At 48.3% G+C, this 16,788-nt stretch overlaps 1 protein-coding gene across 1 annotated transcript in view; it reads right to left on the bottom strand.

The window, feature by feature from the left end:
• Positions 1-11,389: 11,389 nt before the first annotated feature.
• LOC146208285 (suppressor of lurcher protein 1-like) overlaps positions 11,390-16,788 on the bottom strand; it is a 165,855-nt gene continuing 160,456 nt past the window's right edge. Inside the window, exons 7-8 of the mRNA XM_084592496.1 lie at positions 15,096-15,143; positions 11,390-13,273 (exon numbers count right to left, since the gene is read on the bottom strand). Coding sequence (XP_084448622.1) covers positions 13,203-13,273; positions 15,096-15,143 — 119 coding nt within the window. The 3' untranslated portion in view covers positions 11,390-13,202. The remainder of the gene's footprint in view (positions 13,274-15,095; positions 15,144-16,788) is intronic.

Below are 16,788 nucleotides of genomic sequence, written 5' to 3'. Positions count from 1 at the left end.
ATGAGATGAAGAGAGAGAGACAGAAACAACTTTATTTGCCCCAGATGTCGTGAATTATGACAGGTGGGTCCTATGTGGCCCCCAGGTGGGAGCGACATCCCGGGCCCACGAAATAAGTGCAAGTTGTGTGTTCTTGTCTGGCTTGGTAAGGAGTTGGTGCCAGCTTTCTGCAGTGGGAGCTGACAGGAGGGTCCTTGGGGGCGGGTTATTTTCGAATCCGCAGAGGACGTGCGCCTTAGTGGCGGGTTCTCCGTGGTTTGCAATTTGGACATGCGGGGTTGTATTCCCCGTTAGTAATTAGTGATAGCCTGGAGTGACTAAGAATTGAGTGTATCTGTAATCTGCGGAGCAGGGTGGCTTGTCCTCGGTCGAGGTCAGGGTGTGGAGGCGGGAACAGGCGTCGCGTCTTTTTGTGAAAATTGGTTATTTCGGTGAAAAACTGGGGGGCTTCAGCGAGTATGTCTGGATGCGTGAGACCGACTGCCCGGATTGTTAATCCTCGGGCAAGTTGGTCGGCCCTATCGTTTCCAGAGTTGCCCGCGTGGGCGGGTACCCAAACTAGGTTAATTTTGTGGTCAGGAGTGCAGCCGCGCAGGATGCATGCAGCAGGAAGGCAGATGCAGCTTGCCGAGAAATTTAGAATTGCTCTTTTTGAGTCACTGGGGACTGTACGCGTACGCGGATCAGCGATGGCCAGCGCTATCGCTGTTTCTTCCGCTGCGGTGGGGGAAGAGGCGCGCACCGTGGCGGCGGAGATAAGGATAGATTGCGGTGTGGTAGCACAGGCCACATAGGTTGTTGCATCTTGCCTTGCCGCGTCCACGTATGTTGCGTGTTCGTCGGCATGGTAGGTGTCATCGAGTGCTCTGGCTTTGTGCTGACGGCGCACGTCGTGTCGGCCAGGGAGCATGTTTTTTGGTAGCGGTTTGACAACGAGGCGGCTGTGTACACATGTCGGGAGGGGGGCTGCGGGATGGGGATCGTCTATTGGGTTGACGTTTAACCGGTTCAGGATGAGACGGCCGTGATTTGTCCTGGAGAGGCGATGAATTTGGGCTGTCTTATGTGCCTCTATAAGTTTGGAAAGAGTGTTGTGAATGCCCAGTTGGAGGAGGTGTCGTGTGCTAGCGTATTGTGGCAACCCTAGGGCAGCCTTGTACACCGAGTGGATGATGCTGTTAACTGCCTCCTAATCTTTTCGGCGAAGGTGATATTAGGGATAGGACTATACTATCCCGCTAACGAGGAATGCCTGCGTTAGCCGGCAGAGGTCATCCTCCATCATGCCTCTATGACGTGTGGAGATGCGGCGGATAAGGCCGATTATTTGGTGAGCTGTTGTGCGGAGGCGTTGTATTGCTTCCGAGTTCTGTGTATTGTTCTGTATTAGCATGCCCAGGACACGAATGGTCTGGACGGAAGGTACAGGGTGTGTGTCGATGTGGAGTGTGATGAGCTCAAGAGCTCCGGGAGCGGGTCGGCGCACTTTCCTGTCGCAGATGACAAACAGTTCCGATTTTGTGGGGGAGCATGTGAGGCCGTTCGCCTGTACATAGGTGTGGACGGTGTCAATGGCTGTCTGGAGGGAGCTCTGGATGTCCCCGTCTGAACCAGAGTTGGTCCAGTGGGTGATATCGTCAGCGTATAGGGAGTGTTTTACGTGAGGTATGACGTTTAAAAGGGGGGGAAGGCCCCTCATGGTGACAATAAAGAGGAAAGGGGAGAGGACTGCACCTTGTGGGGTTCCTCTGGTGCCCAGGGTAATCTTGTCACTGGTTCGCCAATGTGGAGTTCTGCGGTGTGGTTGTGTAGGAAGTTTGCGATGTAATTGTAGGTACGGGTGTCTACATTCAGCTGAGCGGGATTTGTCAAAATGGAGGCGTGTGATACGTTGTCAAACGCCTTGCTAATATTGAGGCAGAGAATTGTCCGTGTGGCCCGGATGGGACCTGGGTCGAGTATGTCATGTTGTATTTGCCACATGTCTTAAGTGGAGAGTCCGGCACTGAACCCGATCATAGTGGGCGGAAGGAGATCCTTGTCCTTGGGGTTTTTAAGTCTTTTAAGGATAACGTGTTCCATGACCTTACCGAAACAAGATGTAGGGGAAATAGGTCGGAGATTGCCTAGCTTAAGTGTTTTGCTCGGTTTAGGTATAAAGATCACTTTGGCATGCTTCCAGGTATCCGGAAGGTGACCATCATGCCAATGGGTGTTGAAGTTCCGTGAGTGCTCTGATGGACTGGTCATCAGGAGCATTTTATTAGTTATATGATCGTTACCTGCGGCGACAGTGGTCTTGATGTGATTGAGGGCTGCATGAACTTCAACTGTTGTGATGTCCCTGTCCATGTCGGTGTTTGGAAGTCCCGTGTATGGCGCGGGGATAGGGATTTCGGTCGAGGTGTTATTGCACTTGTCTGTCAGAGAATGTCGAGCAGTTGCTCATTTGTGCCCCGAAAAGCGTGTATTACTCAGGCGAGGTTCTTGTGGGATGTGGCCTTAGTGTGGGTCGGATGAAGGAGGTTTTTAAGCAGATACCATGAGTTTTTACAGCCTAGCTGTCCGTTTAGGCGGTCGCATGTTTGATGCCATTGTTCCCAGCTAAGCTTGGTGGCGCAAGTTTCGATTTCTCGCTCAAGGCTTGCGAGGCGAAGTTTGAGAGGGCGGTTATGTTTGCGTCGGAGCCAGCGAGCGTGAAGGCTACGCTGTGCTTCCCACATGTGGATGAGTTTGACACCAGGGTTGGGGCCCTGTGCAGTCGTGGAGGTGATATTTTCGGCATCCTGTAGTAGTGAGGCAGTCCAGGCGTCCAGGTCCTAGATGGGGATGGGTGCACGTTTAGTACGTACGTATCTGAACGCGTCCCAGTTGGCGTGCTTGACTGTGCGGCGAGGGGCTTTGCATTGTGTGGCTGTGAATGTTGTGCTGAGAACATAATGGTCGCTGCCTATGTTCATGCCAAGATATTCCCATCGCGCATCTGTAATGTTTCGAGCAAAAGTGAGGCCAGGACAGCTGCCCCGTGTGATGCTGTTACCTATGCGGGTGGGTCTGTCGGGGTCGGTGAGTAGTGTAAGTCCCAGTGTCTGGGCGGTGTCCCACACTTTAGCTCCCTTACGGCCGCATGTTTTGTGGGGATAGCCCTACTGCTCGTGCGGCGCGTTAAAGTCACCAAATATGAAGAGCATTCCTGTGCTTGCGACCATGCAGGCCTTGCGGATAAGGGTGGCTACTCATGTGGTCTTGTCGCTGGGGGGGGGGGGGGGGGGGGGGGGCTGTAGACATTTAGGATATGAATAGGGGCGTGTGATCGGGTATTCGGGAGGACCTGTATGATGGTGTGCGGGACTTCAGCGTAGTTCGAATCCAGTTGATTAGCGGTTACATTTCTATGGACCAGTATGGCGGTGTTGGGTCTTTGGCATTGAGTTCTTTGCTGATTGTCAGTTACGCCGCATACAAGTTTAGTGTCTGTGTATGTTTCTTGGACTACTATTATGTGAGGGGTATGCGGCTGGGCCTGCAGGATGTGCTCCAAGGCCCGCCGCTTTGCCTTGAAGCCCCTGCAGATCCATTGCCAGATTATGATGGGGGAATTAGCCATCGCGTTTGGCGTACGGTTCGGGACGCTGCGAGAGCGCCATAAGTGATTTTAAACTCCCTCCTGCACGGGTGCGCGAGCCAGCACTTTCCGGCGTGGCAACAATAACAGTTGGTGGATAGGTAGCGGAATTTGGAGGAGTTCCGGATTTCGGAGGGGTGGCGGGCTGTAGTGGGATGGTGATGGCATCAAGGCGGGCCGTAAGGGCTTGAATGTTTGCTGCCATTGTAGCGTAGCTCTCTGCGAGCCGGTCGATCATGGGAGTGAGTTGAAGTAGGGTGTCCTTAAATTGAGATATACGCGCAGCGGAGGCCTCAAATTTGGCGTCGATGTCTGCAAATGAAGAGGGGGGAGATGCTTTACATTTTGTGCGCTTATGTTCGTCGGTATCCATGTTTGGATCACTGACTGCGTCAGAGGTAGGAGCGCGAGCCACCTGCTGCGGTTGAAACTTAGGGTTCATTTGAGCAGATTCTAAGATTTGAATTTTAGCATTCGCTTGAGCTAGTTGGAGTTGTAGTTTCTGTACCATGTCTGCCAGCTCTCTTACCTGCGAGTCGGGAGACGAGGCGGTGAGTTGTGTGGGGGGTTTCCAGGCGACCTGCTTCGGTGTCCTGGCCTGTTCAGTTTGGGGTCTGGTCTGGCCCGGGGGCTTCGTGAGGCGGAAACGGAACGGCTGCGGTTGGAACGGCTGTCACTGCCGAGTGGGGGGGAAGAATTGATTCTGAGGAGGCTGGTGGCGACTGTGGGTACGGTCGCGGGGTCGAGACTGGCGTCCAGGGTTTGTCTCGTTCGCGTCGTTGTCAGTGTCAGTGGTTGGTGAGGAGGACTTGGCTGGAGTGGATTGTATGAAGCAGTATTAACAGCTTTTGCTGCCTGTAGGGTGGCATCCCTTACAAACAATACACGACGCCTGGTATGTCGGTGGTTGGCCGTCCAGGAGAGGATCGTGCGCAGTGCCGCAGTGGCGGCAGGTTGGCTTTCTTGAATGGGGGCATACATCCGCTCGGTGGCCCAGCTTTTGGCAGTTAAAGCACGCCTTCGGGCGGCTTTTGTACGGAAAAACTTCGAAAGTAAAGCCAAGGTACCGCACGTAGCGGGGTAACTTGGCACCGGCGGTTGTAATCACGAAGTGGTGTGTGCGGCCTATGCGGCGTGCGGCTACCACAGTGAGGTCTGGGTTGCTGGCTTTGAGCTCAGCCTGAGTCTCTGCGTCGGTCTCGTGGCTGTGGGTTCTGTAGATTATCCCCTTCACCGAGTTGTCGGGGCTGGAGCGTACGTGGCGACCGGGATGGCGACCTTGTCTAGGATGATTGTTTGTCCCTTGGCGTAGAGGAGAGAGCGATCCCTGTCGGGAGTACTGAACGTGACGGTGTTGTTGATCCGGTGAATTCTAACTTGGTCGGCGGTGATGGCCCCGCGGCCATCGATCTGAGCAGCGTCATAAATAGATATGGCCACTTTGGCGGGGCCAACGGCGTTTAGGTAGACTGTACCTTGAGAGGATTGGCACGGGCAGAGGCACATTATTTTTTTTTTTGGGTAGCCTCCCCATAATATATATGTACCTTGAGGGGGAAGGACGATTTTGTAGTCATCCGTCGGCAGACGAGGGATTGGTCGTTTCTTGGCAGGTGGCGGTGGGTGGCTGCGGAGACGCTGGCTTGAGTGAGTTGTAGTGGCATCAGACGCCGGAGCGTTGGCCTGCGGCGTGTCCGCTGGTGTTGGTCTGCGGTATCAGCGTTGCATTTCAAGCGCGGTCCATGTGCTGTTGGCTAGGTGCGTAGGCGAAATATCTGTGCCGGTGACGGAATACGGCATTTATGAGCTTGAGGGTGTGGAGGCGAGTCGAAGTGAGGCGGCCGCAGCCGCCACAGCTGGGAGCGGGCACACCCTAATCATGCGCAGCCATTAGGCCTATCTCCCTCGGTCAGGTTTGGACGTAGGACATTGACCGTGGAGACAACAAATCTCGCCTGAAATCGTTGAAATTTGCACAGTCCACGCCGGATGGGTAGCGAAGGGTCTGGCGCGTATTCGGGAGTAGTCGGTGGCAAAAAAAGGGCAAAATTGCTGGAAGAACGCGCAACTCATGGAGAATGCCGTCTGGATCGGACGTTGCTTTTGTTGCGACTCTCACGATTTTAATAAATGCCAGCGAGACTAGCGCGAGCACTCTTGCACGCGCCACTGCCTCGTCTTTACCACCGATAGATAATCCTGATCTCAGACAAGGAAGAACGATGAATATGAACATGTGCATGACATGACAATGGGTGTGACTTGAATGAAAACAGAAGAGAAGGAAGATTACCGCTTGCCACCACGATAAGCGGATGAGGCCTAGTCTGGAAAGCCTTCCGGCAACAGGTCGCCAACATCCGATGGCTGAGGCTAAGACACGCACCGCATGGCATGGGCAGGGGTGATAACCTCACGTGTGGCGGCGTCTGGGGTTGGTAGGGTCATCTGCTCGAGTCTCTCGTCGTGTCTTGTGGTCGTGGGAGTTGTATGTCGGGTCAGTGGGGAAATTTGGCTGCGTCTGTCCTTCGTGTCTTGTGGTCGGGGTAGTGGAACGGCGAAGTCGTGCCGGGTCCGGCAGGTTGGGGAACATCCAGGCGATGCCTTCCATGAACCAAAAGCCGGCGGCGAGAGCAGACGCTGGGCGCCGAAACTTCGGGCCAGGGTGAGGAGAGATGAACGCACCCAGCACCTCCACCAAAATGCTACGGGGTGGCAAGCAAAAGGACAGAAGGTGATCGATGACGATGAGGCGATTTTAATGAATGCCGGCGAGCAGGAGCGAGCGTTCCTGCTCGCGCCATTGCAAGCTTCTTCTTCCTCGTCCGTAACAATGTTATTAGGTCTCTAATTACCTTCACTTGAAAAGAGAACGTATTAAAGTTATATTCACGTATACACCGATGGATCTGTGTCAGCACAGGCATCCGCTGCAGCTGTGGTCATACTAGCTCAGAAAACGACTCTGCATTTCCTTTTGGGACATACCTCTACATCAACCGCTGCCGAACTTGTGGCAGTTTGGGAATCTATTCGATATATATGTGGGGAACCACCTCAAAACTGGTGTATATTCACGGACTCGAAGACTGCATTACAAATTTTGGAAAACTTCTTACGCCACACTGCCTATCAGTCCCTGGCACTAAACATTATGGAGCTCATCACATCTGCCCAGCTGCAAGGCCACATGATAATGTTTCAATGGATCCCTGCCCACTGCGGCCTCCATGGGAATGAGCAGGCCGATGTTGAAGCGAAAAGCGCACTCATCAATGGCTTCCAAACAGCTGTGCCTTTTTCAAGAGCGGATACGACGTGTCTTCTAAAGAGTTGTATGAATATTGCTACAGCAGCTTACTGGGCTCAACCAGACGCCCGACACATCCGTCTAAGAAGGCTCGATCGAACATTTAAATTTAATGTTCCACGTGATATTCCGTGTCATCAGTCATGCTTGATAAATAGACTTCGTTTAAACGTGGCTTTCACGCGCAAGTACTTACATTTAATTGGACAGATGGACTCACCGGAATGTTCAACTTGTGGCATCCCAGAGACTGTGGATCATGTATTATTGGTGTGCCCAGAGTATGCGAACGAAAGAAATGTGCTAGCTGCTTCCTTGAAGCGTTTAGACAAGAGGCCTCTGTCGGAGGAACTGCTGCTGGGCGCTTGGCAGGACAAGGGGAAGGTCGTCCAGGCAGTGCGTGCTCTTTGCCGTTATTTGAGCGCTAGCGGACTTGATTCGCGCTTGTAAAGCAAGCTGCTGTGTCTGTATACATATTTCATATGCCTTCTCCCACATCGTCACCCATCATGACCTTCTTTCTTCTCTCCTTCCCCTTCCCCAGTGCAGAGTAGCAGGCCAGATTTGAATTATTCGGGCCAACCTCTCTACCTTTTCCTTTCAATAAATCCATCTATCTATGTATTAAAGTTGTAATAATGAAGCCCACTATAGCTTTGGGAGGGAAAGTAGAGAAATTGAGGATGTCACTGTAGGACAGATAATCAGCTTCATAGACTACGTTGAGAGTTCAAGTAATGAGCTATAATCTAACAGATGCCATTACGGAGCATGCAGCTGAAGTGTATGGTAGTACACTTAAAAAATATACCTGTATAATTTCTCAATAGATGGAAGAACTGGATAGAACACACCAAATCATGAAATACTCTTACCTCACAGACAGATTAGAACTGCAGATGTATCAAAGTTAATAAGCGCAAGATAATACGCCATATGGAAGGTGTATAACATGGAAAGAGTCAAGCAGACTGTAAAGAACTGATGTAACCGAAAACTAATCATGTCGGAACTAGTAGTAATAAAAATCAGATGTTCATGATAACAGACAAGGAGTATAATGTCTTTTCTGGAATAGGTAAAGTAGTTATATGGTCGTGGCGGCCTATACTCAGATCGGAACAGCAGCCGAAGTAATCAGCAGTAAGAGTAGTAGTGCGCAGCGACTGGACAATGCGACGGTGACAAAATAGGAAGTAAGGAAGCCTTAGTTATAATGCAACAAGGGAAAGCTACAAGTGGAACTCAGGTAACCAGACATGTTGATGGGCGGCGGAGAGAGTACAGTAATGGAACTGGTCACTTTGCGTACGCTGCATCCTTTAAGGAATCCTTTAAAAAGTCTAATATTACATTAATGCATAAGAAATATGCTGAATAGATGACAGCTATAGCCAGTAAGCCGCATAATGAGAGTTCACACTTGATGGCGTTTTGATGTCCGCATGTGTTCTCATAAATGGAAATGCTGGTGTCGTCGCGCTACAGTGAATATGGCTGTTAACTCCTTAGCAGCACTATGGACCTAAACATATGCTGCAGTATATCTGATAAAGCCATCAGGTAATTAATTTGTAGAGAGCACAGATGAGCTTGAGGCGATGCCCTGCTGTTCACTTTTTACAACGGCATACGCTTCACCAAGCGTGTGCTACCCGGATGCTCACTGGGGTGTATCAGCTTTGTATAAGCGATGCCACTTCGCTGCTGTGGTACGAAACTCAAATCATGTCTGTCAAAAAGGTGTGCTGTTTTGTGTCGGGCATAGTGGCACATAGACATATAAAGGTCTTTGCGCGCCGAACTCAAGGTTAATGTGTCTGCATCATGGTAAAGTTGAATGGTCTTTTATCGTGCTATTGGTTTACAAGATTTGCTTCCTTTAAAAACGTAAAACATTGCGGTAATACCATGAAGTACTTTTTCGCGCAGGAGTAATGTTGAGGGTGAAGGGGTGTGTTCCTCGTGGAATTATGGTAAATGGTTTATTAGTAATATGTCGAGTTTTAACGCAAAAGCGTTAAGAGCCCCTTATCGCAGTAAAGCCGGTGTCAGCGTTGAGTTCAGCGTTGAGGTTAGTAGTAGTTGTTGTAGTAATAGTAGTATAAAACTTTATTCCGCAAAATGAGAAGGGTTGTAACGCAAAATCACAACAAAAAAAAAACAAACAATAAATGCTTTAAGGAAACCCGCGGAGTCGAACCGGTTCCTTCGCAGTGCGAGGCAAGCACGCTACGAAGGTGGTGAAGGGAGGCAGTTCCTGGCCCTACGGGGCTGGGACGGTAGGTCAACGCCGCTTGCGGCAGGGGCTAGCCAGCCACCGAAATCTGTTGTAGGCCGTCATTGCACCTGCCGCCGCTTAGGTGGTGGTGGACGACGGCCGTTGTTGCGGCGCGCTTCTTTTTCTCCCTCTTCTTTTTCTTTCTTCTCTATTTTCTCTTCTGCCCCCACGAGGCAGCGGAGGTGGCTCAACTACAGAGCCAGTAGCAGGCCCGTGTATTTTCTTTTCCTTCTTTCTAAAGCCACAACAACAACAACTATGCTGAAGGCTCGAAACCTAGAGTAGTATTGCTCTATCTAGTATTGAAGTATTGAGACCTAGTATTTAAGCTACCACATAAGAAACATTTCAAGCGTGTACTTACGTACCCCTACGCGTGATAAGGCGAGTCTTGCGATTCTACTTGTGAGTTCAGTCTCAACTTCAGTTCGACCACACCACAGAGACATGGATGCCGTTTTTTGGAACGTCACTTACCATGCAGTGCATCATACATGAAATACGTTGTTTCTGTTGTTTATGTAGACATTTTAGAATTATTTCGTATTTATGCTAAAGTTGGCAGTGCACTCTGACATAACAAGACATTGCAGAATTAATTGAATTACTATAATAAAATTATTGCAATTTAAATATGTTTTCTGGCAGTTGGTAATGTAAGAATTAATTTTCAGGTCTAGTAATTTAGCGATGCAATGAAAAGCTTTAGGGCAATAATTTAGCCAAAATGTATGTAATTTCTTCCAAAACTATTATTACTAAAATGCATCTTTGCACTTTGTGTAGGCAGAACGACATACACACCGTAGGACACCAGGAATGCAGGAACGAAGCGCGGCACACTTGGGCCAGCATAAAGGATCAGCAAGAAAGGACACAAATTAGTAGAACTGCGCGCCTGAGACCGCCGAGGGGCTGTCAAAGAGGCAGATGGGGCAGGACGGAGTTCAAAGCTATAGTCAGTAGCGCTCACTGTCACTCCCTAGACTGCCTCGCTCAAAGTATTGAGGGACTCTGCCTCGGCTAAGGGCAGTGTGGTGCCTGGTTGCACTTGTCACCTTTGGGCGAACGAGATAGAGAACAGGCAGGAAAGCCCTTGACCCAAACATTACCGGGTGGAAGGTGCCGAGATCAATTCCGAATACATAACCTGCCTAGGCGGTTTCAAACGATAGAAACAGCTCTGGGCAGCAAAGGCACTGAGCTCGCAGCTAGATTCTGTTTTGAGAGCAGTGTGAGCGTTTAACCATGTTTCAGGATTCGTTTTTTTTTTTTTTTGCCCCTGTCTTATCTTTCTAGTGACGCGTGGTGGAACGGAGAGATGTCTTTGGTGGAATTTGGAGGGCGGACGAAATAATGCGTGCGGAAGAGCCATATGGAGAGTGCGCGGTTGCAGCTTCGTTGAAGCAGTTTTCTTAATTTTTAATGCATAGTAACTGAAAAGTAATTTGAAGGTAGTTAGATTACTTTTCGGACCTAATTGTAATCCAGTGTCATTATTTTTGGGACCAGTAATTGGTAATCTAATTTATTTTTTAAAGCAATTTTTGGACAGTAATTTATTGAATTTCTATTCAAAAGTAATTTTGCCCTGTTTGAACATAACTGAAATTCACGCGCAGAACAGTAACGATCATGTTTGGTTCTGTTCTGTGCTCGGATCTACCCCAACCATCATGCCTTGGATACTGACATGCATTAGCAATGACGTAATGGTTACCTATGAACAAACTGTTATGTCTACTTGTTTGTCCTTAGGCTTATGAAATTTCTCCCTAAATTAAAAAAAACAAAAACAAATTCGCCCTAGGTTTAAAGGCTTCTTCTAAATCTATGGGCCTTTCTTCTTGGGCATGAAGTCACATTTGTTCACACATTTCGTTCACAGCTTCCTTTGACAGGAACCTGTCACGGCACTCATGAGGCAACAAACACTTTCAATTAAAAAAAGGAAGATAACAAAACCTTACCTTTGTATACTTCTCAAAATTTTCACGTTCACACCTATTGTTGGACGAAGCAGGGACACACGATGAAAAGCCATAATGTGGAACAGCTCCCCTTTCGGCTGACTCCATATTTGCTGGATTGGCACACAGCCCCTGCTGTATACATTTTCGGACATGTTCACACACTTTGATCGGCAATAAGGGAAGTCGAAGTGTAAAGGTAGTTAGTTTTTATTGTTCGTAGATGAAATTAGATGAAACAAAGATGAAAATCTCGCAATGTTAACAACTTCCTGTGCTTGCATTGTCTTGTTTTTGTTCTTAGCTGTGCACTCCAACTCCGAAAAACAATAGAAGCCAAAATAACACGCAATACGTTAAGCAACACGAGCACAATAGCCATGTTAACAAGACAGAAAACTGATACGTGTACCCAGACTAGATATAACAGCAATACAGGCACCGAGACAAAACAAAATAAAGCGCGAACCTGTCGTCTTTGACGTAACGAAAGCGAACATCGAAAGAATACACAGTGCTCTTATTCATCGCATGTCTTGCGAACCGATATCAAAACAAAAGAAACCTGAAAGCGCACCATATTATTCCACGATTGATTTAATGTTTAAGAGGATCTAAAAGCAATAATAATAAAAAAAGCTCTATGGCTTTAGGCGTGGCATTTCGAGGGCAGAAGTAACACGCGTTTCGCTACAGGCCAAAGTCGTTTAACCCCATCTCTGGGAGGAAAAGAAAGCATTTACTTACTTCGTTAGCTAAACTTTTTATGGAGAGACGAAATTTGAGCTCGAACTTCAAAAGAAAGAGTAGTATGGCTTGCAAAACAGAAGTGGAATGAGCATATGCTGCGGAGGTGGACCGTATACCATCGGAACACTACCGGAAAGTGGACAGGCCATTTAATCCCTTGCCACGGCTACTGTACCTAAAATACGCGCGCCTTGCCTTTCGATTGCCTCTGTGTATAGACTCAACAAAGACAAATAACAGCAACTATTTGAAAGGCCAACCATTTTAAAGGTGTTCTTTTGTTTCTCATTTTCACGAACGGCGTGACAACGCTCGCGCGTTTGCTTTACGCGAATACTGTCAGGATTAAAAAATAAGAAAAAAAAAAAAGAAACAAGAAAAGGACATTGTCACGACAGACTGCTCGAGTGAGAGATGGGCGACAATTGCAGGGAGAGTCCTGAGACCGAGATTGGCCGCGCCGTAAATATACTCTTTTGGCGTCGTCATCAGTAGAGTGAGTGGGAGGGAGAGCACTGGATGATCCGCCGCTTTCATCAAAAGTCTTTGTAATATATTTATATTTATATATTTTCTTGTCTTCGTTATCGTCCTCCGAGACCGACACGCGTGGAAGCATGACACCCGTCTTCGGGGGGTCCCGGGTACGCCGTAGTGTCCTTTGGTGGGGCGGTTGAAAAAGTTGCTCACCTCGACCCACGCGCACACAAGACACGCACACACACACATACATACTGCAGTTCAGATCCGGAGCTACCTGCGCTCGTGTCAACAGACGCGATCAGGTGAGGCGGCGAAGGAGAAGACGACGGTAAAGAGTAAAGTCACAGCAACGCGGATAGGGGTTGTGGCGGTGGTTGTTGTTCGAGGCTGGGGTTCAATGAAGGCGACATGAAGAATATTTAACAGTCTGTGCGTTCGATATTAAATGTATGTAATCTTTTTTTTTTCCTGTCGTCTTCGCGGTGCGGGGACCGCGTAGCAACAACTGCACCGTGGTCGGTGTCTAGAACACGTGACACGACCTCCGTGAAGTTCTGACGAAGACGCGGCCGGGCTCCAGTGAGAGACACGGGGACCCTGCTCCCGGAGGCGGGGATACTGTGCTGACGACGTCTTTGTGCTTTTCATTATTTTGTTGCTGTTCCTCGCTTTAGCGGCGACAACGAGACATCGAAAGAGACAGACAAATGATGGGGGGTGTTACTTCCAAGTCAACAGGTGGCCACGGGCGTGAGGTGGAAGGACTGTGTCTCAGACATCCCCTCAGTGGTCGGCGACCACAAGACACAGCAGGGCGAGCGACAGCATGGCGGTAACAGGCGAAGATCTGTGCACTGGAGGAAAACAAAAACACGACAGTGTTTAGGCAAACTTTCTTTGTCACAAATTGAGAACCTCCGAACCGACATTATTGCATAACATGTGGGAAGCCTTTTAATACAGGGACTGTAAGGGCAGTTTGGCAAAAGGTCTCATCAATGAGCAATTTTTTTGGATGAAAGGTTGTGGCCTCTATACTTGGGGCCACTTTTTTTCGGTAATGAAGGAAAGGTTACACAGGCGGAGCGGCTTGAATGGCGCCATTTATGGAGGCTTCGCGTTGCTCACTCGACGTGCCTATCAAATTCGTTGAAATAACGAAATGAGATTTGCCTCGCCTTTCCACGTTGATTGTTGGAAGCTGTGTTAGAAAAAAAAAACGCCTTCAATAAAGAAGATTAGCAATACAATATGTTTTCAAAGTAAACTAACATTTGAACGGGTGGGGGCTATGTTCTGCTGCATAGGAGATGTGCTTCAGGTTCATAGGTTTCATACATGCGCTAAAAAGTTGTTCACGAGTATAGATGACCTAAACTAATTCAACTTCTAATCACGTAGCCATTAATAAACTAATATAACTTATTTACAAAATATATTCATAACGCTGACAATCTGTAGTTGCGAATATTTTAGTTGGTGGTAGTGAAAACTGGTGCACAAAGAAGATATCAACCTAAATGGTGTTAAAGATGGCTTATCTAAATTTTATGCGACCGGAACTAATCTACGAATCTGATGCCAATGAGGTGAGAATCCTCCCCAAACTTTCCAAAAGCCAATTCATGAAGAAAAATAACAAAAATGTGTCCGCTATTTCCTGCCTACGCTCCGATATGCAACAGTTGTATAATGAATAGTCAGCAAAGTTATCAGCTATGTTCAGTTTTTTTCTTTTGTATATACGATGTAATCTGGGTACATGGATGAACAAAATTCCGAACATTATGGTTAATTTAACAACTTTTCTTCGCAGCTAAAAGCAGCAAACAAAATGATACCTCGGTGTGACTACCACTTAAGATTCGTTTTTTTTTTAACCGTTTTGGTGCACCAACTTTTCACGCTCTATAAATTTCTTCGTTCCTATGCTCCATAAAGTTTCTTACACTAACTAGAAGGAAAGCTGAGGGCGCTGCACTTCAGCCACCATGGGCGCGCTAAGAATCATGGGCCTGCGTGCTACTTGGTGCGGGACAGTCGGCTTTTCTCGGGTGTATGGAGTGGCGTTACTATAATGTTTCTTTTTCATCATCACCATAATCATCATCGTCACCATCATCTCGAGGTGCGTACATAGACCGCAAAACCCATAAAAGCGAAGGCGCAAAAGCAGACGTCGCCAATAAAAGGTTTCTGTTTTCCGAAATGCCACATGAATATTTCCAAAACGTTTTTTTTTTCTTTCAAAGTGGGCCTATTAAGTGCGAATTATTGGTATTTGTGCTGCTCAAAGCTAAGCCAATAGGAGAAAGAGCCATCGCTTATATTGGATAAATCTCACACTGACATGCTGTTTCTCTATCTTTTTGCAATTTATAGTCACAATATTGAATGTTAGGACGTTATTTACGGTAGAAAAACTTTTATCTTTGCATTAGTTTTGTCCAAAAAGTGTAGGTCTGCACTGGGTAGCTCTCCGGCCCATGATGCTTTGAGCGCCCATGGTGGCTGAACTGGTCGTCTGGAAACTCTACGTAAACTCCCATAGATGGCAGCACAGCTTTCCCTCTAGGTAAGAGTAAGAAACTCTATGCTATGCTCCATATTGCGATCGACCCTTTAACCATAGAGCAGTTAAGGTTACAAAGGCTGGCAGACTTTCCTGGTGCTTACCATTTTGCTTGTTCTGCACAGCGGAGACCTGCCGGACTGTGAATGGATCTGCAATACCAGCAGGAAAAAAAAACACAGTTAAAAACCTCACTTTCAGGAGAGCATAATGTGTGACAGGAATAACTTGAAGTTCAATTTCACATTTAAAGAACTGCGGCAGACGACCGTAGTTATAGTTAAGTACGCAAGTTGCGAGTGGCAATTGTAATTCGCACCACAATACTGCACAGCACTAGCAACTAGAACGAATGTAAGCTTACGTTTGCTTCTCCAGCGCAAATATAGTAACTGTCATGTACTATGGGCGACAAAAGTCGCTGCACCCCACGTCTGGCGATTTTGAAATAGAGCACGAAGTAAATCGTATTTCTCAAGTACACATGAAAGATAAAATTCAACTTTCAAATTGACAAATATGGTCGAGATTCAGGCCGATACAAAAGTTATGCGCTTTGGTTGCAGTTTGCGTGGTCCACAGACTTTTGTCCTCGATAGTAATAATAATGGTTCACAGGAAGGAAAAGGCGCCATATCTACCACACTTCCTCTGTGGACACCTGAACCGCGCCGTAAGGGAAGGGATGAAGGTGGGAGTGAAAGTGGAAAGAAAGAAAGGGGAGCCATAGCGGAGGGCTACGGAGTGATTTCGACCACCTGGGGATCTTTAACGTGCGCTGACATCGCACAGCACACGGACGCCACTTCGTTTAGCCTCCACCGAAACGCAGCCGCCGTGGTCGGGTTCGAACCCGGGAACTCCGGACAGTAGTTGGGCGTTTTACCACTGCACCACCCCGGCGGAGCTCCTCGATAGCACACTCGCGAAAGTTCTGTAACGTGCTTAGAAGCGACCTTTGAGAATCAAGGAGCATCATAACTATATAGGCGAGGAAAAGGAGGGGGAAAATGCTAGAGGCATTTATGATTGCTTCGGTGTAAGAGAGTGAAAGTATTACAGCGCTGCACGTTTGAAAAGGTTTCCAGAACTACAATCTGTACAAATCGTTGGCAAACCACAATCGCTCGCAGACACTACACGTACTGCCGACAGGAGTTTTGGACGAAGGCCTTGCTGAAACAGCTTGGCTGCCTCGGATGGAGTCAGCCTATGCTCTTGTATCTGCTTGCTTACTGCCGTCTCTGGCGTGCTGCCTCTGCTTCGTGTTGCCTCGATTCTTCGTTGTCATCACGTTTGCGGCGTTTCGCCTCGGCCTCTAGTTTCCTCGTCTCTGCGTCTTGCTGCCGCTTTTCACGCATCTTCCTTCGCATTGTCTTGGGATCTCGCTGTCGAAATTCTTGGCATGTGGTCGGGTACGTTTAAGACTCACGAGACGAGCACGGCGCTTGGACGATGAAACGCGGACCTTTTTCGCCACACCAAGCGAAGCTCTTTTCACACAACGCGCCTCACTAGTTTGCCTGTGCGTCTTGTGCTTTCCGCATACTGCGAGGACTCCCGCCCTCAGACCCAGTGGATGTGGACCGTCATACTTTCCATATGTGTACTGTCTCGTGAATACGAGGATTAACGTACCAGCACGCACATAGAGGAATGCCCTTGGCGCGAGCTCCGGACATTGACCTTATACTCTCGCCGCTGCTCCCCTCGAACGTATGAATTGATGGGCCGCATCTTCCTTTCCACGTGCGCTTACTCGCTTCGTACTGCTGCCGACGATGGCGGGGTTTTGGT

This window comes from Amblyomma maculatum, chromosome 1, assembly GCF_055883805.1.
Source record: "Amblyomma maculatum isolate TAMU_Amacu chromosome 1, ASM5588380v1, whole genome shotgun sequence".
Taxonomy (NCBI): domain Eukaryota; kingdom Metazoa; phylum Arthropoda; class Arachnida; order Ixodida; family Ixodidae; genus Amblyomma; species Amblyomma maculatum.
The sequence above is the reverse complement of the archived record's forward strand: the minus strand, read 5'-3'. Positions and strand labels throughout refer to the sequence as shown.